This window comes from Gadus morhua, chromosome 4, assembly GCF_902167405.1.
Source record: "Gadus morhua chromosome 4, gadMor3.0, whole genome shotgun sequence".
Taxonomy (NCBI): domain Eukaryota; kingdom Metazoa; phylum Chordata; class Actinopteri; order Gadiformes; family Gadidae; genus Gadus; species Gadus morhua.
In genome coordinates this window covers 28741039-28765080 of record NC_044051.1, presented here as the reverse complement: position 1 = coordinate 28765080, position 24042 = coordinate 28741039, and the positions used below count along the sequence as shown (strand labels likewise).

At 45.5% G+C, this 24042-nt stretch overlaps 2 protein-coding genes and 13 non-coding genes across 15 annotated transcripts; 9 read left to right on the top strand and 6 right to left on the bottom strand.

The window, feature by feature from the left end:
• Positions 1–5415: 5415 nt before the first annotated feature.
• On the bottom strand, positions 5416–5486 carry trnad-guc (transfer RNA aspartic acid (anticodon GUC)). Its single transcript has one exon. It is a non-coding gene; the product is annotated as a tRNA-Asp (tRNA).
• Positions 5487–5951: 465 nt separating this feature from the next.
• trnag-gcc (transfer RNA glycine (anticodon GCC)) lies at positions 5952–6022 on the top strand. The gene has a single exon. It is a non-coding gene; the product is annotated as a tRNA-Gly (tRNA).
• A 4398-nt stretch (positions 6023–10420) lies between these two features.
• LOC115541717 (uncharacterized) lies at positions 10421–15832 on the top strand. The gene is made up of 10 exons (XM_030353564.1): positions 10421–10678; positions 11007–11765; positions 11847–11918; positions 12024–12476; positions 12786–12863; positions 12982–13047; positions 13238–14408; positions 14510–15578; positions 15676–15708; positions 15815–15832. The coding sequence occupies exons 6-10, from the start codon at positions 13002–13004 to the stop codon at positions 15830–15832; spliced, it is 2337 nt and encodes a 778-aa protein (XP_030209424.1). The 5' UTR covers positions 10421–10678; positions 11007–11765; positions 11847–11918; positions 12024–12476; positions 12786–12863; positions 12982–13001.
• Positions 15627–17506, top strand: LOC115542113 (uncharacterized). Its single transcript, XM_030354239.1, has 2 exons — positions 15627–15708; positions 15815–17506. Exon 2 carries the CDS (start codon positions 16081–16083, stop codon positions 17125–17127), a length of 1047 nt encoding a protein of 348 aa, XP_030210099.1. The 5' UTR covers positions 15627–15708; positions 15815–16080; the 3' UTR covers positions 17128–17506.
• An 824-nt stretch (positions 17507–18330) lies between these two features.
• Positions 18331–18401, top strand: trnag-ucc (transfer RNA glycine (anticodon UCC)). Its single transcript has one exon. It is a non-coding gene; the product is annotated as a tRNA-Gly (tRNA).
• A 575-nt stretch (positions 18402–18976) lies between these two features.
• trnad-guc (transfer RNA aspartic acid (anticodon GUC)) lies at positions 18977–19048 on the bottom strand. The gene has a single exon. It is a non-coding gene; the product is annotated as a tRNA-Asp (tRNA).
• Positions 19049–19513: 465 nt separating this feature from the next.
• On the top strand, positions 19514–19584 carry trnag-gcc (transfer RNA glycine (anticodon GCC)). The gene has a single exon. It is a non-coding gene; the product is annotated as a tRNA-Gly (tRNA).
• Positions 19585–19984: 400 nt separating this feature from the next.
• trnad-guc (transfer RNA aspartic acid (anticodon GUC)) lies at positions 19985–20056 on the bottom strand. The gene has a single exon. It is a non-coding gene; the product is annotated as a tRNA-Asp (tRNA).
• Positions 20057–20523: 467 nt separating this feature from the next.
• On the top strand, positions 20524–20594 carry trnag-gcc (transfer RNA glycine (anticodon GCC)). The gene has a single exon. It is a non-coding gene; the product is annotated as a tRNA-Gly (tRNA).
• Positions 20595–20994: 400 nt separating this feature from the next.
• On the bottom strand, positions 20995–21066 carry trnad-guc (transfer RNA aspartic acid (anticodon GUC)). The gene has a single exon. It is a non-coding gene; the product is annotated as a tRNA-Asp (tRNA).
• A 465-nt stretch (positions 21067–21531) lies between these two features.
• trnag-gcc (transfer RNA glycine (anticodon GCC)) lies at positions 21532–21602 on the top strand. The gene has a single exon. It is a non-coding gene; the product is annotated as a tRNA-Gly (tRNA).
• Positions 21603–22000: 398 nt separating this feature from the next.
• On the bottom strand, positions 22001–22072 carry trnad-guc (transfer RNA aspartic acid (anticodon GUC)). Its single transcript has one exon. It is a non-coding gene; the product is annotated as a tRNA-Asp (tRNA).
• Positions 22073–22537: 465 nt separating this feature from the next.
• On the top strand, positions 22538–22608 carry trnag-gcc (transfer RNA glycine (anticodon GCC)). The gene has a single exon. It is a non-coding gene; the product is annotated as a tRNA-Gly (tRNA).
• A 398-nt stretch (positions 22609–23006) lies between these two features.
• trnad-guc (transfer RNA aspartic acid (anticodon GUC)) lies at positions 23007–23078 on the bottom strand. The gene has a single exon. It is a non-coding gene; the product is annotated as a tRNA-Asp (tRNA).
• Positions 23079–23543: 465 nt separating this feature from the next.
• On the top strand, positions 23544–23614 carry trnag-gcc (transfer RNA glycine (anticodon GCC)). The gene has a single exon. It is a non-coding gene; the product is annotated as a tRNA-Gly (tRNA).
• Positions 23615–24042: the final 428 nt, after the last annotated feature.

Below are 24042 nucleotides of genomic sequence, written 5' to 3'. Positions count from 1 at the left end.
ACCAAATGGCGACGTATAGGCAACGTTGCCGTATGGTCGTGTGTTAGCTGGGAATACACCACTCACACCATGGGTGGCAGCAGAGTCACCGGTGTTTTCGCGGGGGGACGTTCCATGTGACGTTCCGATCAAAGTTGCTACGGAAGAAGAGTGATGAAGCGCAGAGATAGGCGGTGGTATGTGCGCCCTTTAAATACCACACGAGATCAGGATGGGGAATTTGTTTCTCTGGTGCTTCCAATGCGAAGCATGGACGAGGAGAGGCATTTCCAGTATTTTCAGATGTCGGCGCCAAAGTTTGATTATCTCCTTTCGCGAGTCATCCGATATCTTCCCGACTCTGACCAAAACCGGCCCTTGTCAGGGAGCTGCTGGCAGATTATTTTTTGTCAGATGCTGGCGTGTTTCCCCACCAGTACAATGTGCTACGATTGGGTATGCGCACTGACCAATGCATGTATATACATTGGTCACTTGGAAGCATGACTTTTGATTCATTAGTTATCATGTTACACAAGTTACCTAATTTGGTTTACGTCAAACTCATTAATTCATATCCATATAAAATGTTTATACAACAAGCTATTGCATTGACAGATGAATGAATTATTTAAGTGTAGGCCTATAGCCAAAGGCTTTAAGCTATAGCGCATAATGTCCACAGAAATTATATGGTAGGCAACATTATTAGAGAAAAGGGGTTTATTTATCAAATACAGAAAATAGTCCCACCATACACGCACACATTTTTCATTCACTACACACACACGCTTTCAAATTTCATTCACTCAAAGAGGCTACTGAACTTATGTTTCACACAGAACATGAACACTTATGTTTCTCATAGAACGTGAACACAAAACATTACGTAATTAATTCAAATAGGCTAACACTAAAACAAATAAGGCCAGTAATAGAACGAATATCGGGTGACAAGATCATTAAAATGGCTCACAATCCCGCATCAGCTGTTTGATGTCGCGCATCAAAATAGCACTTTGCCCCTGTGGAAGGGTTCGCATAAATTGGCACAGATAATTAGTAAAAGAGACGTCAAGTCATTCTTATCACGTTCCCGCATCCTCTCATATGTTCTTCTGTAAATATAACCTATAGTGGCAATAATGTACAATATTTGCAGTATCGCCACCGACAACGCATGGTATTGCATGGATCGGCGCGTCGCGTATCAAATATTTGGAGGACGCGTTTTGCTACGCTTCGACGCTTAATGGCGGCCGAAGCGTCGCATCGCGTAGCCTTTTGGACGCGTAAGCGTAGCGATGCGTCGACTATGTAAGGGCCCTAAACCACTACATTACAGAGATCTCGCAGAGCAGCTTGTTCCAGGAACTTGGAGAAAACTGGACATGATATAGAATATTATGTTTTACCTTCATGGTTCAGGGACTTCCACCACAGGAATATGGGAACGACTGTGGGATCTTCATGATTATGGTATACTCAGTCGCAAACTTAAAATGTACTGAACAGATATAACAACGCGTGTGAATGTTGTCACCAATTACATTTTTCCATCACAGTACGCTTGGTACCTTGCCATGGAGGCACCATTTGACTTCACTGTTGCAAGTAGACATTAAATTAAATGAAAAAAGAGCTGACGATTGAAAAGATACGTTTAAAATAACGATTGGATTTTTGACATATGTAAGGTTACAACATTAAGAAATTCATACTTGTATGCATATTTTATCATTATCAATTCTTGGAATATCCCCTTACTTTAGAAAGACATGCCAGTCCTCAGAAAATGGTGGTGCACAGTACTGCTTGAGAACTTCCAACTGGATGGGTATGTTTTTTCTTTTTATTTCAAATATGAATATACAAATATGTATAATTCTTACAATCATTTCTCCTTATTTATACAGGCACGGCAGAAGGTTCGCACACTTCACGGAGGAGGCCGAACAAATGGCGGTTGGACTACTTCCACCAGTCTTCAGACTGAAGCGAAAAAGAGAAGTGAATGACGCTTCCAGTGACAGAATACAAATAATATATTGTATAGGCTTAATATTGATTTGACTGTTTGATTCTTTTGACAGTGAGTTGGAGCTGATGGCAGCATGAAGAACCTATATCTTTAAGATTCTGTAGATTATTTGTTGAATAAATTGTGAGGAAACTTTGGTGTGGTTATTCTTCAATGTATCTTTATATCAAATTATGATGATATACTTGACAAAAAATTAAATTTGATTCTATTAGACATATTAAAACAATTACTTAATTCTAATGGTAAATTACTTAATGAGTAAAGGGTATAATACACTCAATTCCATTCAATAATTGTCTACACACTGAACTAGTGTAATTGTCTAAATAACGTTAAAAAAAAAATGAGCTATAAGCTAAGCTATAAAAATGGTTACTGACATGTCATAATATTGTTTTATAATGTTTTTTGGCTTAATAAGTTCAATAACGCAAAAAAGAATCTTGAGGTATTTCTCTAAATAACGGTTAAAAACCTTTTCTAAGCTATAAAAATAGCTACTAACGTGTCAAAATATTTTTGTATTCCTTTGTTATGATAATTCAAGCGATAAATACGTTTATTTGTCTATAGAAAATAATCGGAGGTAACTTCCGTCCAGCCACAGTACTACACCGTCACGCCTGGGTGTTCTGTCACGCCAGGGTGTTGTTCTCCGGGGCTGCAGCTGGACCCTACTCGATATAGCCCTACAGACACCTGCTAAGTAGTTCCAGTCAGTGTTTAGATTCTCTGCCCGAGCCCGACGCGGGCCGGGTCGGGCCGATATTTCCCACCACTATACTCGGGCCGGGCCTTTGATCAAGCGTTTTTATTTTTATTTTACCATTGGTTTATTGGCCTAATCTGAGGAGAAATCTATGCCATAAACAGAAATATTATAGGCCTTTATTACACGGGTCTTCTCAATGCCGTGGAACGCTCCGTTCACTTGCATGGGTAATAGTCCGGTGACTTGTCTACCCCAGCGTCTTCCGTTGTTAAGCGACGTCACCTTCTTTGCGGACAAATTATTTCTCTGCTGATCAACACTACGAATGGTCAAAAGACTTGTATCCCCCCCCCCCCCTTAAATAAATACTATGGCAGAATTATTATTATTATTATTATTCTCATTCAACTTGAACATGTGTTTTTACAGTAGAGTGGTGGAGGGATGACGTATGTTGGACAACCCGGAAGTGAACGACGCCCTGGATTCCCTCGACAAAAAGCCAACGGGTTTTGACATTGGATTTTGGATTATTGCAGAAAAATTTGCATCTCTGAAGCACCTCCTCAAAAACTGAAAATAAATAAATAAATAAAAATATCTGTGCTCCAAAGAACGAAATGTAAACCAATGCATTCTGAATGGGAGTGTTTCTCCGATTTTTCCATGCTACACAGAACAAAATGTAAACCCATGCAAATAAAGACTTCATGTTCATAATAAATTAAATATCATTAATCCCCTGAGGGTGTAGGGTGGTATTCTATTTTTTTCAACGGGGCTGCATCCAGTCACTTGACCGTTGGTTGCTATGGTGGTTGCTATCGACCGCCCCCTCTAATCCTTACATGGTTCTAACAACCACGCGGCAAAGGAGCTGCCGTCAATTGTTATGTTTTTGTCGTAAACTAGGGTCCGATGGTTAGAAAATAGACAAATATTCCAAGGTATCCTTAAAAGGCCGCTTGGATGTTTTTATTTTCTGCAGTTTAGACTTCTTCTATAACCTATTTTTGAAAGCAAAACACCAAGCTCATTGATTTAACGACGCAGGGTTATTTGAAAGAATTTATTAAACAAATATTTATGAGGTCATTCCTTCTCCTGAGTTTGCTTCCTAATTATGTCTAGTGTACAACCCTACTGTCCACAAGCATCACCCCCCCCTCCCCATATGGATTTGGAGAATTGTTGCCACGTCCCAGTGGTGGAGGTATCATATATATGAAAGAGGGCATTCAATTATACTACAATGATCAATTAGAAGGCCGAAGCCCTAAAGGAAGTGATGCAATAGGTGACTGGGTCGACATCATTTAAGTAAGCTGTACCTTGGGGTCTCTTATATATCAAAGGGGGTCTCAAAGGACGCATATACGCTTCAACCTGTGGCTCCAGCCATACAGGAAATGACTCAGCAAGTGCTCCATCTCGTTGCACCTCACCCAGCGGCTCGCTTGCAAGATTTTGGCCTGAAGTTCTTCCCAGACCTACACCGTAGCCATCCAACCTGCATATCTGAGAATCATATCTGAGAAATGGAAACATGTATTTTACATGGTACACCTATGGTCTAGGACATGATCTCGGTGTAGCAAGAGGGCGATCTTGATTGGACTCAGCTTAACGTGTAGATGCTAAATAACATGTAATTTGTCAGAAATCTCCATCGGGAAGCAAATCTATAGCTGGTCATTATTGATAAAGGCCTCCAAAATCGACAGCTAATTACTACCCCGAAACATATTCAAATATGATCAAGTGTGGCACTGTTGCAATCGCCTCGAAACATAGATGTCAAAGGACACCTTGTTTGCCCCGTTACACCACCGGGAAGATATTTTCATACTTCTAATGGATTGATTCATATTTTAAGGTTCTCGGAGTGAGACTTTAAGCGGCTGCAGCAGAAGTGTTGAGACGAGGGATGATATCAAGACATTTATAGAATATTCCCATTCACATTATGATTCTTCGTCATAACATCCGACCAAACATCCTTCACATTCACCGAGCGAAGATTATTAAAGTCCAGGCCGCCCCCTTCCTGCACTCGGGGTCCGACTGGGCCAAGTTTAAGTGCGGGGGTCCCAGTTAGGCCCTAAAATAAGGTATTCAAATTTCAGGGCGGTAGGACCTTCCTATCTCAAAAACAGTTTTTCCACCACATTCTGAACCATTAGGTCTTGCAGGCAACACTTCTGAGGGGCTTTGTCCAAATGACAGTCCATTTGGGAAAACTTTTTTTCTCTAAGGGCTAGAACTCCAAATCTAGTATCCCTAGCTGAAAAAAGGCTGGAAAAGGGGCGTGACCTCCAACAGTACAGTAAATGTAAATAAGACGGAGGTTAGTTTCTAGTCCCCATTTTTTGTGGGATGGAGGTGTACAATTGTGGCTTAAGGTGTGTAGACACAGCTGGCCTCTACTGACCACTGTACTAATGAGGGGCTGTGGCGTTCTAGTATTTCTTAAAGTGAGCAAGCACTTTGAGTCCTGCAGGTGGAAATGTGTCTCGAGAGGATTTTGTGAGCCAAAGTGAGACTAAAAGCGAGCATTGGTGGTTCAGTGGTAGAATTCTCGCCTCAAGTTATCAATGGCCTCGTCTTGCTCACAGACGCCTCATGCATCTCAAATAACGCCAGGTCGAATGCGCTCGGCACTGTGAGTAAAATTCCCTTACTCCCCGTCGGGGAATTGACCCCGGTCTCCCGCGTGACAGGCGGGGATACTGACCACTATACTAACGAGGAGCTCTGTAAATGCGTAATCCGCAACACGTCCAAGAACTTTGACGTCTACAGGTGGAAACGTGAGTCTGACCAAATCATTTCTGGGGGCACAAATTCTTGAGCTAACAAGCGTTGGTGTTTCATTGGTAGAATTACCTGTCATGCATGAAGCCCTGGTCTGCAACATTGGAAAGTATCTGAGCTGCATTGTAGTGCACCTGCTGCTGAATCTCTGGCTGATTGCAGGCAAAGGTATAAGGCTGGGTCATTTGTGTGACCAAAACAAATTGTCTCTTTTCGTTCAGACTGAGCTAAACCAAGAATCTTCACATTCCTGGTTTCATGCATGGCCAATGGATACTGACCACTGTACTAATGAGGGGCTGTGGCGTTCTAGTATTTCTTAATGTGAGAAAGCACTTTGAGTCCTGCAGGTGGAAATGTGTCTCGAGAGGATTTTGTGAGCCAAAGTGTGACTAAGTGTGAGCATTGGTCGTTCAGTGGTAGAATTCTCACCTGCCACGCGGGAGGCCTGGGTTCGATTCCCGGACAATGCAGTGCATAATTATAATGAATTCTTAAAACGCAACTTAGCACAGTGTGCGAATGGTCACCTCTCACCGAACATCAAATTGAGCGGGTGAACCTAACTTAACAGATCGTCTGAAATAAATAGTTCTTGACGACAGTGATTTCACTTTTCGTAAGGTGACCTCAAAACTCCCTTCAGAAGTGGGACTCAAATCCACTCTTCCAGGCGAGACAGCGACCTGATTGCAGCACCATAGACCGATCTGCCATCCTGACACAAACTAAAAAGTGTACCAGAGTGAATAGTGGGTTCAATTTCGTTAAAGATCCCATGACATTCTATTTATGGATGCTTTAATACAGGTATTAGTGGGCCCCAAACACAGTATTCAAAGACGTCCCCGAAATTCAGCCGTGGTGCAGAGTTACAGTCACTCCGAAACAGTCGCACATTGAGCTTCCCCCAAACGCGCTGTTTCGGTGGGCGTGTCAAGGCAGGTCAAGGAGGGGGTGGGGGTGTGGCCCTGAGCAGCTTGTAGCCACAATACCATGCGCTCTGTATACGGTGGGCGTGTCAAGGCAGGTCAAGGAGGGGGGTGGGGGTGTGGCCCTAAGCAGCTTGTAGCCACTGACAGTACCATGCGCTCTGTTTACGGTGGATGTATCGCAATGGCTCATAGAAACCCATATTATGCATAGATATCTATATCATATAATATATAATATATATTATCACCTGGCCCTGAGCAGCTTGTAGCCACGGTACCATGCGCTCTGTTTACGGTGGATGTATCGCAATGGCTCTTAGAAACCCATATTAATATACATAGATATCTATATCATATAATATATAATACATATTATCACGGCCAAAAGCTGTGTGAGCCTCCAGACGATAGGTTATTATCAATCTCAAACGACCGCGTCTACTTCAGATTGATGTGGAAGTGGAAGAACCATAGACGTCGGAGAACCCGATTAAGTCCTTTGTGATTCATTATATCGTCTGGACGCGCGCACAGCTTTTGGCCGTGATAATATGTATTATTTGATATAGATATCTATGTATTATATGATATTATTTAGATATAGAGCTCCAGGACTGTAACGCAAGTGTTGTACACTTCCTTGTTATTTGGATAACCGTTCTGCTGTTGGTGTGATGGCGCATAACATGTCGGACTCTCGTCTCTGGTATTTCTACAACGAGACTCGTAGTGGGGGTTATCTCAGCCATGGTTGAGAATGAATTGGGGGAAAGGAACTTTGGCTTTGACTCCCTGAAGTAGGCTACATGAACCACGACATGGAGGAGAAAGGGATTGTTGGCCGCGAATGTATCCCGCTTGAGCCCTGCTTCCCGCCGCCTCGGCAGCGGTCAGCGCTAATCACCGCCTCCTGAAGCCGAGGCGGTGGTCCATCGGCAGCGAGGCTCCGGCGGGAGACGACCGCGGTCAACAATCCCTTTCTCCTCCATGTCGTGGTTCATGACTTCAGGGAGTCAAAGCCAAAGTTCCTTTGAGATAACCCCCACTACGAGTCTAGTTGGAGAAATACCAGAGACGAGAGTCCGACGTGTGTACAACACTTGCGTTACAGTCCTGGAGCTCTATATCTAAATAATATCATATAATATATAGATATCTATGTCAAATAATACATATTATCACGGCCAAAAGCTGTGTGCACGTCCAGACGATATAATGAATCACAAAGGACTTCGTCGGGTTCTCCGACGTCTCTGGTTCTTCCACTTCCACATCAATCTGTAGTAGACAGTTCCGTGCGCTGCCTGCTGCCTGCTGCCGGCGCGAGGCACCACCGCCCGGCTGCCCGCTGCCGGGCGGTGGTGCTTCGCGGCGGTGGTGCCTCGCGGCAACCGGCGGCAGGCAGCATGTCGCAGTTCATGTAGTTCGATGTCGTTCTGCCATTGCATTCAAAATTCTGTAACTAGCCTGTTACTACGATCTAAGCAACTACCGTACACGTATTAGCATTTATCATTAGCTCAATCACGACTCCTTCAGAATTCTTGTGGGTGGTTACGAACCAACCAAGTGGGCAGGGCCATGAATAATAATTTGACAACGCTACGTCACAGTGTCACCTTATCCAGATCGGCTCATTTCTTCTGCCTTTTTCCTTTCATTGCCTATTGCATTCAGCAGACAAACTGCATAGATTTCAAACGTACCACAGCTCACAAACTTATTCAGACCTATGTTATTTAACAAACAATAGGAAAAATGTGATTTTAATGGCATGGGCTCTTTAAACTCGTCAAGTTATCAATGGCCTCGTCTTGCTCAGAGACGCCTCATGCATCTCAAATAACGCCAGGTCGAATGTGTTCGGCACTGTGAGTAAAATTCCCTTACTCCCCGTCGGGGAATCGATCGGCCATCCTGACACAAACTAAAAAGTGTACCAGAGTGAATAGTGGGTTCAATTTCGTTAAACTTGTCAAGTTATCCGGTAGGTTGTCCCTCGTGGATCACTCTGCAGGTCATTCCCTCATAGGTGTTTCTGATGATGTTAGTTAATTTCTCTTTCGCACTCCGTAGTGCCTGAGAAGCTTCCAGAGGGTCTCCCTGTCCACACTATCGAAGGCCTTCTCGTAGTCGATGAAGTTGATGAATAGCGGTGAATTCCACTCGAGTGACTGTTCCAGGATGATGCGCAGTGTAGCAATCTGGTCTGTACACGATCTGTCTTTGCGGAAGCCAGCCTGCTGGTCTCTAAGCTGGGGGTCAATCACATCTTTCATCCTGTCCAGTAAGATCCTGTAGAAGACCTTTCCTGGGATGGAGAGTAGCATAACCCCCCTATAATTTCCACAGTTGCTCAGGTCCCCTTTCTTTGGCATCTTCACAAGGTCGCCCTCCTTCCATTCGCATGGGATGTTTTCCTCTTCCCACATCTTCTTAAAGAGAGGGTGGAGCATCTCTCCCATGGTCTCTGCGTCCGTCTTCAGTGCCTCGGCCGGGATGCTATCTGGTCCTGCAGCCTTGCCCTTTCTACGTTTTTTAATGGCTTTCCTGATCTCCTCCCTTCTTGGTACACTGAGGTCTATTGGCAGATCCCTGTCTGCTTGTTGGATGTGTGGTGGGTCTTGTGGGGCTGGTCTGTTGAGAAGTTCCTCAAAATGTTCCAACCATCTTTTCTTCTGTCCTTCCTCCCCCATTATTGGCTTTCCCTCTTTGTCCTTTACTGGTCTTTGAGGTTTACTGGTCTTTCCTGCCAGCTTTTTGGTGGTGTCATACAGGTCCTTCAGATTCCCATGTCTAGCTGCTTCTTCTGCTTCTAATGCAAGGGCCTCTATGTAGTTCATGTAGTGCTTTCAGTGTACAAACTGGAGTGAGACAGGGGTGCCTACTATCGCCATTCTTGTTCCTGCTGGCAATGGATTGGGTAATGAAGCAATCCACAGCAGGAAGGAAAAACGGCATACAGTGGACAATGTGGGCGCAGCTCGAAGACCTGGACTTTGCAGATGACTTGGCCCTTCTCTCTCATACCCAGCAGCAGATGCAGGAAAAGACCAGCACCATCGCCACCAACTCTGCTCGCCTCGGTCTCAACATCCACCGAGGGAAGAGCAAAGTCATGAGAGTCAACTCTGCCAACACTGCACCCATCATGCTGGAAGGCGAAGCTCTGGAGGAGACTGAGGAGTTCACCTACCTTGGCAGCATTGTCAACAAGCAGGGTGGAACAGATGCAGATGTGAGAGTCAGGATTGGCAAGGCCAGAGTTGCGTACCTCCAACTAAAAAACATCTGGAGCGCAAAAGACCTGGCCATCACAACAAAGATCAAGATCTTTAACAGCAATGTGAAGTCAGTCCTACTCTACGGTGCTGAGACATGGAGGACTACGGTGAATACAACAAACAAAATCCAGTCATTCATCAATACCTGCCTGCGACGAATCCTCCAGATCCACTGGCCTAACACCATCAGCAACAAAGAACTGTGGGAACGTACCAGCCAAAAGCCAGCGGACGAAGAGATCCTCCAACGACGTTGGAGATGGATAGGCCATACTCTCCGTAAACCAGCCACAAACACCACAAGACAGTCCCTCAAGTGGAATCCCCAAGGGAAAAGAAAGAGAGGTCGGCCGCGAAACACCTGGCGTAGAGACTTGGAGACAGACGCCAAGAAAATGGGCTACACTTGGGGACAGCTTGAGATGTTGGCCCAGGACCGGGATGCATGGAGAACTCTTGTTTGCGGCCTAAGCCCCAGAAGGGGTAGTAGGCGATGATGATGATGATGTCAAGTTATCAATGGCCTCGTCTTGCTAACAGACACCTCATGCATCTCAAATAACGCCAAGTTGAATGTGTTCGGCACTGTGGGTAAATATCCCTTTCCCGCCGTCGGGGAATTGAACCCCCGTCTCCTGCGCGGGAGCCGAAAATGGTTAAGCTTAACTTCCTTAACTTTCCCCATTCATTCTCAATGGTAGTTCTTAACAGTACGGATGTAATATATTTCCTGCCACTGGTGGACATTTGGCGCTGGTGGACATTTGGCGCTGTCCCGAGTTTCCGTTATTTAGGTTAGGTTATTACAATGGTCTTACCTGTCAACAACACTATCGCGGACCTTCATATAGGATAGGCCTACACTTTTTAGCTGGATGGTAAAACGCGATGCTGCTTCAAAACTGAAATGGTACGTAGGAGAATATATAGTATTTTCGATCGTCAATACTATAGAGAATATATAGTATTGACGATCGATTTGATGTACAGTAGTCATATGCAACGTTAACGTTGTATATCAATCTACTTTTGGTCCGTTCTTTGCTGTGTATAGTACTACCAATGTATGTCTTTTAATGTTTGAGCCAGTTTAACTTACTGTCTATTACTATCAGACATCACATCAATCAATGACATGGTGTCATTAATTATTAGTATTATCATCTGTTTTGTTATGTTTAATTATTTTTCTATCCTCTTCTTTCCTTCTCTCCTACTATTTTTCTCCATCTTTCTAGCAGCCTTTGCACCCCTTAAATTGTGTGCAGCTCCTGCAACTCACAGACACAAAGTAGTGTTTATTTCAGCCAGCATGAAAGTAAGGGTTATTTTCCCGAGAAAGCTCAAGGTTTCTTTCCGGAGAGGGCCGACTGGGTATTTGAGGCAAGACCCATCAGTCGGGGCTAAGAGGATTAAAGACCACCCTGACCTCCAGGACAAGTCAGCGGCCCAGAATGAAGACCGGGTGAAAGACAATGCCAGGTCTGTTGTATTCATGAGAGGGGGCGATATATCAGACAAGCAGGAGGTGCTTGGGGAGTATGTCCTGCAGTTTGGGAAATACAAGGGAAAGTTATTCCGGTGGCTTGCAGAGAATGATGTAGGGTACGTAATATACCTCATCAAGAAGGTCAGGGAGGAGGAGAGAGCAGGCCAGTTTAAGCCAGATGGTCCCAAGAAGGACAGCTTGTTGTCACTCCTGCAGTACAGCTACAGCTTCCAGGAGATCAAGGACCTGCTGCTGTATCTGGACAGTCAGGTAGTAACACCACCAGCTAAGGATGACGAGGATAACCTAGTTGGTTTTGGGGTTCACACGAAGAGGACGTGGAGGGATGTTTGGAAGCGGAGAGACGATGGATTTTCTGCGTTTATCCTGCGACAGCAGTGTACGCCAGGCAGCAAAATGTTTAGGCTCCAGGACTACCTGAAGAGGCAGAGTGCTTCTGAGGGACGTGCTTCCTCTGGGCATGCAACATCGGCCTCTCATTGCCCAGGTGTGTTGACAATACAAGTGACCATATTTAGTCAAATTAGAATGTTGTGTGTGAACTCACTTATCTTTGCCTTTGTTCTAGCTTTCACAGAAATGGAGGATGATGATGAGTTGGAGAGGATGATGCTCTCTATATCCCCATCCAAACTCCAAGGTCAGCTGTGCAAGGCAACCTGATAAAAATAAATATATCCATTTTTGTCATAATACACATCCAGATGAATGTGAACTTTTGTTTGTTTGCATTTTCTCAATTAAGCGGAGGAAGGAGTTGAGGAATGGGAGAGAAAGATGCCAGCCACACCTATTCCAGGCCATCTTGGTGAGAACAACACACGCACACACACACACACACACACACACACACACACACACACACACACACACACACACACACACACACACACACACACAAACTGTCAAGTTATATTGCTGTTTAATGTTTTGTAAAATGATACACGCTTGTTATCTAACATTTTTTTCTGCACTGTGCCATCAGGTTCCCAAGTTGTCGAAGTCCCTGTGGTCAAAGGTTTTATTCTTACTACAGTACTACTGATTGTCCGGACATGAATTCGGATCATCTGTTCTACGTTTATTTGTTGGTTAAGCCACGTTCTGGCCTGTTTGTTACGCCATGTTCCGGCCTCTTCTAATGCCTGTGTTCAATTGTTCCATTAACACTGAAGGCATTAATATCTCGTCATTGAGGGTAAGTACAGTTCTTGATTTGCATGTTTTTGTTCTTGTTTTTGTATCCATTAAGGGTTTAGTATAGCAATGTACAAAAAAAGAAGCACATCAAGATTGCAGATATGATAAATTCAGTTGAAATTACATCACATGTCCTACATGAAGATGAGGATTACCCGTGTAGTGAAAACACAACCAAAATACCACACCCCTAATGTCATAGAGTGTCCTACCAGTGTTCTACCAGTTTGCATGCAGTACTAGTGTTGCTAACACATGTAAATGAAATGGGGTATTCATACATGTCATGTACACATGTCCTTGACAGTACCTCCGGAGTTGCTTGCCTTGGGGTTGCCTTCAAGCAAGAACACAACATCAGCGCCAAACACCGTGTTGTGTCAATGTAAATGTTTACAATACAATATAATGTTGTATAATTCACAGCTGATTTTACACATTACCTAAGCAGAATGTGGATAATGCTCTTTTTTGTTTTCAATCTATCCTATTTCATCCAACAGCTTTACTCCCTGTGAGGTCAATGTGTTCCACACCTGCTCGTTCCACAGCACCTGCTGTTGCCACAGGTGAGCCATGGATCTCTCTTGCCTACACACACACGCACGCACGCGCATATATGCACATTACAGTATAACTTTTGAAGTTGGAATCTTTCAAACTTTATTCAAAGTTTGTTTCATTGACAACTTTTAGTCCACATTTTTTCTCTCTCCCCTTTTCTTCTTCCTCTCCCTCCACTACTCTCCATTACTCCAGCATCCTCTGCCCTGTCTAGAGTACCTGCTCTGTCGGCGTCGTCAAGGTCGTCTACAGCACCCTCAACATCATATCCACCTCCTGCAGCACCCTCGGCACCATGTTCACCTGATCCACCACTCCCAAGGTACGACCAGGATGTGATCCGTTGGAACTGCTTTCACCATCAGAGAATATGGATGAAGACCGAGATGGAGGCCTTGGGGCTTTGGCCAGGTTCTCGACCGGTGAGACATCCAATGAACATGATCTCCTTGTGGCGTTACCCACCTCAGCCTGAACTAATTGACAGTGTTTACAAACTACCATCGCCCAACTACTTCCAGCTCCATCCATTTTTTATATGGAAGCCAGATCACACCATAATGGAGCGAGTCAAGAACAATTACACTCTGCCCTGTCTCTATGGCTGTGGAAGTCCTTTCATTGTGTCATCAGGGGTTGGGCGACCCCGTGTAATTATTGGCTTGAGTGGCCAGTATTATATCCTGGCGTCACGGCTCTGTTGCAAAGGATGCAACAAGTTCTGGCACGCAGACAAGCCGCAATGGTTGGACATGTTGCCGAGCCGATTCACCAAGATCTTACCAGCTTTCCTTACCTTCAAAAAGGCAATTTGTAAGACTTTGATGGATGAGCTGCGGCGCTATGGAAAGTCTCCAAATGACATGGCCAACCAGTTAAATGAGGCTCTCCACCTGAAATATGAGCGGGCACACTTGGCATACCTGGAAAGTGTGAAGAACGTGCTGGATGGAGAGAGTGGACTGTATGGACAGCGAACCATCACAGGGGCATTGAGAGCAACATCAACTCCTGCTCTATTTGGTGGGTATGCGGATGGGTGGCACGGAGTGAAGTTATCGGGGCATTACCTGGTCGAGTGCCTTATTCAGGAGTTCCACAGACAGGAGGACACCCTTGTTCTCCTCCTCCAAGGCACATTCGGTCAGGCCTTGAGAGCTGACCACACCAGGAAGGTGGCGCGGAAAGTGGTTCTTGCCTCAGGCACCATGTCATCATATGCTGTAATGAATGAAAATTGGATGATCCTGTCCTGGGTCATGCTTCAGACAGAGGGGGACAGATCCTTGGAACACATGTACGAGGGGCTGTCCTGCCGGTACACCTCTGCAGACATCCCCAAAGCCAAATACCAATGGGTTGACAGGTAAAAACTAATCACCACCTTCCCCTTTTCACTTATTTATTGTTACTGCAACTTGAATAAAGCAAAGTGCATCTTCAACATTATTCTCTCTGTGTGTGCAGGGACTGCTGTGCAGCCTTCAGGGTCGCAAAGTCTGGTCCCCAGGAGCACCTCCTCTGGGACTGCTGGAGAACCACTGATGATTTAGTGGCTGAGGCAACTTCAGGGCCCCTCAACAACACCTGTGCATCCCGCAGCAAGTTCAACAGCGACATTGACATCAAGCTGGACCTGTTTCATTGCATGCGCCGCCTCTCCAGAGAGTGTGTGTCAGAGCACCATCCTCTGCACAGCTCCTTTTGCAAGTTTCTTTCTGCAGCTTTCACTATCATGGACCAGACAGACCTAGAGAAACTTAAACAGGCATACGTTTTTTGTGGTATTGTGCCTGCTAATCCCACCAAACAGCACACCAAAGAGCATTGTCGCACCAGGATACCTGGTCCCCAAGAGCTGCTGGAGAGGGTTGAGCGCGTTTTGCAGCGATTCCATTTGGAGTCTGATCCCGATGGTATCCCGCTGTTTAAGCCGTCAATGTTGACGGTGTGGAGGATTCAGCGTTTTCACATACACAGAGGCTGCTTGAGTGACCCAGAGGTTGCAGAGGGAATCCTTTACAGATATGGCGGAACAGTGCAGCTCAACCATGTCAAGGGAGAGGGAGCTACTGTGCCCCTGTGGATCCCTGTGAGAGGTACATCACAGCAGGAGGGGTTCCATTTCCATCAAGCAAAATGGGTGACGGGTAACAAGGTCTCCACAGAACTCTTCCAAGCTCAGGGCATGATTGGTGTGGCTCGGTGGAATTTCAAGCGCCTTGTGGACCTGAAGTTGCCTGATGTGAAGCTGCCTGCAGTCTTTGATCCAGTACTGATGATGGAGCTGAATAAGCTCTCTGAAGTGCTGACAGGTCATGCCAAGTACCCTGCCTTGCGTGTTTCACACACTGACACAGGAGAAAGGTTTGGACTCCAGTATCTAGAACCTGGCTGTCGTCCTGTCCCGCTGGACTGCAGCAAGCACAAGACCCAGAAGGTTCCTGTTGCAGGAGAGAGAGAGCACCACTCCTCAGAACCGTCTCTTCTCAGTGAGACATTCACTGAAGACCCATCTGAGGAGACGAGGGAGGAAGTAATAATGTGTATATTATTTTGACTAATGTAAATTGTTGATTACCCTATGTTTCAGGATGACCTCTTTGGTGTGGCTTTCCTTGGCTCACATGCAGTGGCCCAACCCTCACAGCCATTCAAAGTTCAAGGTAATTCCATTGAATTATTTCCCCTTAAAAATACTTTATTTATTTGATGTACAGTAAACTTGGTAAAATGGAAATGACACTCTCACTATCTATCTCTCTCTTTCAGTTCTCCCAGTCCCAGTGACGCCACCGATGCCCATGTCTGCCTCTCTACGTGCTGCACGCACAGTTCTATGTAATTCAATTGAATTCTTTCCCCCCTTACAAATGCTTTATTTATTTGATGTACAGTCAACTTGGTAAAATGGAAATGACTCACTCTCTCTCTCTCTCTCTCTCTCTCTCTCTCTCTCTCTCTCTCTCTCTCTCTCTCTCTCTCTCTCTCTCTCTCTCTCTCTCTCAGTCCCAGTCCCAGTCCCAGTGACGCCACCGATGCCCATGTCTGCCTCTCCACGTGCTGCACGCACAGGTCCAGTCAAGGCAGGCGGCCTACTTTTTGTCCTGGACCATTCCCGGTGGACACAGCCAATGAGGGATGCCATCGATGGCCTTCTGGCAAAGCACCATGGCCAGAAAGACCTCCTCACCAAGGTGGATGCAGAGTATGCTGCCCTTGTGCTTGCTGCCTCCAGAGATCCGAACAACTTGTTACATCCGACCACCAAACAGCACATCTCACGGTATGTGAAACACCAGGCCAAACTGATGAACAGAAGTTCGTGTCTGAATACCAGTCCAGAGAAACTCCTTGAGACACAAGAGCTGTGGCATCATCTCACAGAGGGTAGTGAAACTGTTTGCGTCCCGGTGGTAACCCTCCCACCTGCACCTGTGAATCCGCCCAGCAGTAAGTCGCAAGAGCCCTCTCTCACAAAGGCTGAAATTGAAAACCTGGTCAAAGAGCTTGTGCAAAAGCAGCAGCAGCAGCAGCAGCAACAACAACAGCAGCCTGTGCCAAAAAAAATTAGGAACTGTCTTGCATGTGGCCAGCCTAAGTCCCGTTACCTTGGCGATGGCTCCTCCATTCACTTCTTTTACCAGGCAGGAAAGGTTAAGTACTTTTACTGCTCTACAAAGATGCATCGGACCTATGTAGCAGAAGGCCTTACTGATCCCCGCATGGAATTTCTTGACTTTGCTGCCACACCTTTTTTCAAGAGAGAGCTGGAGGCAGCAAAGCAGCGGTCTGCTGAGTCCAGGCAGGTAACAGAAGAGCGGGGAAAGAGAAAGGCCATGGAGCAGCTTCCCACTGGTCGCCTGTCTAGGTTCTGCCACAAACCTATAAAACAAGGCCCAGGCGGTCGGCATACACACACTGGGTTCCCTGGTGTGACCGGGAAATACGTGTACTGTCCTTCAAAAGTTTTTCACCTGTATCAGTCAGAGGGGATGACTTCGGAGATGTCTTGGGAGGAGTTCTGTCAGTCTCCCTTTTATGAGACTGAAAAGAAGAGGTGGGTGGCAGAAAAGGGAAGGTGATCGGCCCGTTTGGAACACTTTTAGTTATTCAATTTGGTTAATCTTTTATTTATTTTTTTATTTGGTTCTGGGTATTTTCTGATCAGATGCTGGAAATGCACTACTTTAAAGGTCTACCTTAATTTACTTAGTTAATTTCTGTCATTTTTGTTAATCATTTATTTCATTTTATCTTAGCTATTTAAATTACGCTGTTTACTTGTGTGTGTGTGTGTGTGTGTGTGTGTGTGTGTGTGTGTGTGTGTGTGTGTGTGTGTGTGTGTGTGTGTGTGTGTGATATGTGCTATGTGCTTATTTTGAAATAAAACAAGTTTAATACAACCCTTGAAACTTGACTCTTGGTGTATTTATTAGTTAATTATATTAATTATTCAATTATTTCAACCGGGATTCGAACCAGAGCTTTTTTATATACGCACACATTTTCTTTCTCTCTTCTGATTGGCTAGTCAGCGTTCTATACGGGGCTGGCAACAAGTGTACACAGATTGATATAAGCACTTACAGGCCTCCTGGTTCAAGTTAAATGTTTTTTTTGGGTAAAAAAACAGCTCTAGATAAAGGTAAAAAGGTAAAAATAACATTCCCATTTTCACCTCAACCGGGATTCGAAGCGGAGCTTTTTTATGTACGCACGCATTTTCTGTCTCTCTTCTGATTGGCTAGTCAGCGTTCTATGCCTATACGCGGCTGGCCCCCGCGTGACAGGCGGGGATACTGACCACTATACTAACGAGGAACTCTGTGATTATGTGTTCCTCAACACGTCCAAGAACTTTGATGTCTACAGGTGGAAACGTGAGTCTGACCAATTCATTTCTGGGGGCACAAATTCTTGAGCTAACAAGCGTTGGTGTTTCATTGGTAGAATTACCTGTCATGCATGAAGCCCTGGTCTGCAACATCGGAAAGTATCTGGGCTGCATTGTAGTGCACCTGCTGCTGAATCTCTGGCTGATTGCAGGCAAAGGTATAAGGCTGGGTCATTTGTGTGACCAAAACAAATTGGCTCTTTTCGTTCAGACTGAGCGAAACCAAGAATCTTCACATTCCTGGTTTCATGCATGACCAATGGATACTGACCACTGTACTAATGAGGGGCTGTGGCGTTCTAGTATTTCTTAATGTGAGCAAGCACTTTGAGTCCTGCAGGTGGAAATGTGTCTCGAGAGGATTTTTGAGCCAAAGTGTGACAAAATGTGAGCATTGGTGGTTCAGTGGTAGAATTCTCGCCTTCCACGCGAGAGGCCCGGGTTCGATTCCCGGCCAATGCAGTGTACAATTATTATGAATTCCTAAAACGCAACTTAAACACAGTGTGCGAATGGTCACCTCTCACCGAACATCAAACTGAGCGGGCGAACCTAACTTAACAGATCGTCTGAAATAAATAGTTCTTGACGACAGTGATTTCGCGGGAGGCCCGGGTTCGATTCCCGGCCAATGCAGTGTATAATTATTATGAATTCTTAAAACGCAACTTAAACACAGTGTGCGAATGGTCACCTCTCACCGAACATCAAACTGAGCGGGCGAACCTAACTAAACAGATCGTCTGAAATAAATAGTTCTTGACGACAGTGATTTCACTTTTCGTAAGGTGACCTCAAAACTCCCTTCAGAAGTGGGACTCAAACCCACTCTTCCAGACGAGACAGCGACCTGATTGCAGCACCATAGACCGATCGGCCATCCTGACACAAACTAATAAATGTACCAGAGTGAATAGTGGGTTCAATATCGTTAAACTCGTCAAGTTATCAATGGCCTAGTCTTGCTCACAGACGCCTCATGCATCTCAAATAACGCCAGGTCGAATGTGTTCGGCACTGTGAGTAAAATTCCCTTGCTCCCAGTCGGGGAATTGAACCCCGGTCTCCCGCGTGACAGGCGGGGATACTGACCACTATACTAACGAGGAACTCTGAGATTTCACATTCCTCAACACGTGCAAGAACTTTGACGTCTACAGGTGGAAACGTGAGTCTGACCAATTCATTTCTGGGGGCACAAATTCTTGAGCTAACAAGCGTTGGTGTTTCATTGGTAGAATTACCTGTCATGCGTGAAGCCCTGGTCTGCAACATTGGAAAGTATCTGGGCTGCATTGTAGTGCACCTGCTGCTGAATGTCTGGCTGATTGCAGGCAAAGGTATAAGGCTGGGTCATTTGTGTGACCAAAACAAATTGGCTCTTTTCGTTCAGACTGAGCGAAACCAAGAATCTTCACATTCCTGGTTTCATGCATGGCCAATGGATACTGACCACTGTACTAATGAGGGGCTGTGGCGTTCTAGTATTTCTTAAAGTGAGCAAGCACTTTGAGTCCTGCAGGTGGAAATGTGTCTCGAGAGGATTTTGTGAGCCAAAGTGTGACTAAATGTGAGCATTGGTGGTTCAGTGGTAGAATTCTCGCCTGCCACGCGGGGGGCCCTGGTTCGATTCCCGGCCAATGAAGTGTATAATTATTATGAATTCTTAAAACGCATCTTAAACACACTGTGTGAATGGTCACCTCTCACCGAACATCAAACTGAGCGGGTGAACTTAACTAAACAGATCGTCTGAAATAAATAGTTCTTGACGACAGTGATTTCACTTTTCGTAAGGTGACCTCAAAACTCCCTTCAGAAGTGGGACTCAAATCCACTCTTCCAGACGAGACAGCGACCTGATTGCAGCACCATAGACCGATCGGCCATCCTGACACAAACTAATAAGTGTACCAGAGTGAATAGTGGGTTCCATTTCGTTAAACTTGTCACGTTATCAAGGCCTCGTCTTGCTGACAGACGCCTCATGCATCTCAAATAACGCCAGGTCGAATGTGTTTGGCACTGTGAGTAAAATTGCCTTACTCCCCGTCGGGGAATTGAACCCCGGTCTCCCGCGTGACAGGCGGGGATACTGACCACTATACTAACGAGGAACTCTGAGAGATTTCACATTCCTCAACACGTCCAAGAACTTTGACGTCTACAGGTGGAAACGTGAGTCTGAATAATTAATTTCTGGGGGCACAAAATCTTGAGCTAACAAGCGTTGGTGTTTCATTGGTAGAATTACCTGTCATGCGTGAAGCCCTGGTCTGCAACATTGGAAAGTATCCGGGCTGCATTGTAGTGCACCTGCTGCTGAATGTCTGGCTGATTGCAGGCAAAGGTATAAGGCTGGGTCATTTGTGTGACCAAAACAAATTGGCTCTTTTCGTTCAGACTGAGCGAAACCAAGAATCTTCACATTCCTGGTTTCATGCATGGCCAATGGATACTGACCACTGTACTAATGAGGGGCTGTGGCGTTCTAGTATTTCTTAAAGTGAGCAAGCACTTTGAGTCCTGCAGGTGGAAATGTGTCTCGAGAGGATTTTGTGAGCCAAAGTGTGACTAAATCTGAGCATTGGTGGTTCAGTGGTAGAATTCTCGCCTGCCACGCGGGAGGCCCGGGTTCGATTCCCGGCCAATGCAGTGTATAATTTTTATGAATTCTTAAAACGCATCTTAAACACACTGTGTGAATGGTCACCTCTCACCGAACATCAAACTGAGCGGGTGAACTTAACTAAACAGATCGTCTGAAATAAATAGTTCTTGACGACAGTGATTTCACTTTTCGTAAGGTGACCTCAAAACTCCCTTCAGAAGTGGGACTCAAATCCACTCTTCCAGACGAGACAGCGACCTGATTGCAGCACCATAGACCGATCGGCCATCCTGACACAAACTAATAAGTGTACCAGAGTGAATAGTGCGTTCCATTTCGTTAAACTCGTCACGTTATCAAGGCCTCGTCTTGCTGACAGACGCCTCATGCATCTCAAATAACGCCAGGTCGAATGTGTTCGGCACTGTGAGTAAAATTGCCTTACTCCCCGTCGGGGAATTGAACCCCGGTCTCCCGCGTGACAGGCGGGGATACTGACCACTATACTAAAGAGGAACTCTGAGATTTCACATTCCTCAACACGTCCAAGAACTTTGACGTCTACAGGTGGAAACGTGAGTCTGAATAATTAATTTCTGGGGGCACAAAATCTTGAGCTAACAAGCGTTGGTGTTTCATTGGTAGAATTACCTGTCATGCGTGAAGCCCTGGTCTGCAACATTGGAAAGTATCCGGGCTGCATTGTAGTGCACCTGCTGCTGAATGTCTGGCTGATTGCAGGCAAAGGTATAAGGCTGGGTCATTTGTGTGACCAAAACAAATTGGCTCTTTTCGTTCAGACTGAGCGAAACCAAGAATCTTCACATTCCTGGTTTCATGCATGGCCAATGGATACTGACCACTGTACTAATGAGGGGCTGTGGCGTTCTAGTATTTCTTAAAGTGAGCAAGCACTTTGAGTCCTGCAGGTGGAAATGTGTCTCGAGAGGATTTTGTGAGCCAAAGTGTGACTAAATGTGAGCATTGGTGGTTCAGTAGTAGAATTCTCGCCTGCCACGCGGGAGGCCCGGGTTCGATTCCCGGCCAATGCAGTGTATAATTATTATGAATTCTTAAAACGCATCTTAAACACTGTGTGAATGGTCACCTCTCACCGAACATCAAACTGAGCGGGTGAACCTAACTAAACAGATCGTCTGAAATAAATAGTTCTTGACGACAGTGATTTCACTTTTCGTAAGGTGACCTCAAAACTCCCTTCAGAAGTGGGACTCAAATCCACTCTTCCAGACGAGACAGCGACCTGATTGCAGCACCATAGACCGATCGGCCATCCTGACACAAACTAATAAGTGTACCAGAGTGAATAGTGCGTTCCATTTCGTTAAACTCGTCACGTTATCAAGGCCTCGTCTTGCTGACAGACGCCTCATGCATCTCAAATAACGCCATGTCGAATGTGTTCGGCACTGTGAGTAAAATTGCCTTACTCCCCGTCGGGGAATTGAACCCCGGTCTCCCGCGTGACAGGCGGGGATACTGACCACTATACTAACGAGGAACTCTGAGATTTCACATTCCTCAACACGTCCAAGAACTTTGACGTCTACAGGTGGAAACGTGAGTCTGAATAATTCATTTCTGGGGGCACAAATTCTTGAGCTAACAAGCGTTGGTGTTTCATTGGTAGAATTACCTGTCATGCGTGAAGCCCTGGTCTGCAACATTGGAAAGTATCCGGGCTGCATTGTAGTGCACCTGCTGCTGAATGTCTGGCTGATTGCAGGCAAAGGTATAAGGCTGGGTCATTTGTGTGACCAAAACAAATTGGCTCTTTTCGTTCAGACTGAGCGAAACCAAGAATCTTCACATTCCTGGTTTCATGCATGGCCAATGGATACTGACCACTGTACTAATGAGGGGCTGTGGCGTTCTAGTATTTCTTAAAGTGAGCAAGCACTTTGAGTCCTGCAGGTGGAAATGTGTCTCGAGAGGATTTTGTGAGCCAAAGTGTGACTAAATGTGAGCATTGGTGGTTCAGTGGTAGAATTCTCGCCTGCCACGCGGGGGGCCCGGCTTCGATTCCCGGCCAATGCAGTGGATAATTATTATGAATTCTTAAAACGCATCTTAAACACTGTGTGAATGGTCACCTCTCACCGAACATCAAACTGAGCGGGTGAACCTAACTAAACAGATCGTCTGAAATAAATAGTTCTTGACGACAGTGATTTCACTTTTCGTAAGGTGACCTCAAAACTCCCTTCAGAAGTGGGACTCAAATCCACTCTTCCAGACGAGACAGCGACCTGATTGCAGCACCATAGACCGATCGGCCATCCTGACACAAACTAATAAGTGTACCAGAGTGAATAGTGCGTTCCATTTCGTTAAACTCGTCACGTTATCAAGGCCTCGTCTTGCTGACAGACGCCTCATGCATCTCAAATAACGCCAGGTCGAATGTGTTCGGCACTGTGAGTAAAATTGCCTTACTCCCCGTCGGGGAATTGAACCCCGGTCTCCCGCGTGACAGGCGGGGATACTGACCACTATACTAAAGAGGAACTCTGAGATTTCACATTCCTCAACACGTCCAAGAACTTTGACGTCTACAGGTGGAAACGTGAGTCTGAATAATTCATTTCTGGGGGCACAAATTCTTGAGCTAACAAGCGTTGGTGTTTCATTGGTAGAATTACCTGTCATGCGTGAAGCCCTGGTCTGCAACATTGGAAAGTATCTGGGCTGCATTGTAGTGCACCTGCTGCTGAATGTCTGGCTGATTGCAGGCAAAGGTATAAGGCTGGGTCATTTGTGTGACCAAAACAAATTGGCTCTTTTCGTTCAGACTGAGCGAAACCAAGAATCTTCACATTCCTGGTTTCATGCATGGCCAATGGATACTGACCACTGTACTAATGAGGGGCTGTGGCGTTCTAGTATTTCTTAAAGTGAGCAAGCACTTTGAGTCCTGCAGGTGGAAATGTGTCTCGAGAGGATTTTGTGAGCCAAAGTGTGACTAAATGTGAGCATTGGTGGTTCAGTGGTAGAATTCTCGCCTGCCACGCGGGGGGCCCTGGTTCGATTCCCGGCCAATGAAGTGTATAATTATTATGAATTCTTAAAACGCATCTTAAACACACTGTGTGAATGGTCACCTCTCACCGAACATCAAACTGAGCGGGTGAACTTAACTAAACAGATCGTCTGAAATAAATAGTTCTTGACGACAGGGATTTCACTTTTCGTAAGGTGACCTCAAAACTCCCTTCAGAAGTGGGACTCAAATCCACTCTTCCAGACGAGACAGCGACCTGATTGCAGCACCATAGACCGATCGGCCATCCTGACACAAACTAAAAAGTGTACCAGAGTGAATAGTGGGTTCCATTTTGTTAAACTCGTCAAGTTATCAATGGCCTCGTCTTGCTCACAGACGCCTTATGCATCTCAAATAACGCCAGGTCGAATGTGTTCGGCACTGTGAGTAAAATTCCCTTACTCCCCGTCGGGGAATTAAACCCGTCT

What these genes read in the sequence shown, in the direction of transcription:
- LOC115541717 (XM_030353564.1), top strand. Translation starts at nt 13,002, where the DNA reads ATGTGTTCCACACCTGCTCGTTCCACAGCACCTGCTGTTGCCACAG. An exon ending in AGCACCTGCTGTTGCCACAG is followed by an intron (nt 13,048 to 13,237) that starts GTGAGCCATGGA and finishes CCATTACTCCAG; the next exon opens with CATCCTCTGCCCTGTCTAGA. An exon ending in AAATACCAATGGGTTGACAG is followed by an intron (nt 14,409 to 14,509) that starts GTAAAAACTAAT and finishes CTGTGTGTGCAG; the next exon opens with GGACTGCTGTGCAGCCTTCA.
- LOC115542113 (XM_030354239.1), top strand. Translation starts at nt 16,081, where the DNA reads ATGCCCATGTCTGCCTCTCCACGTGCTGCACGCACAGGTCCAGTCAAG.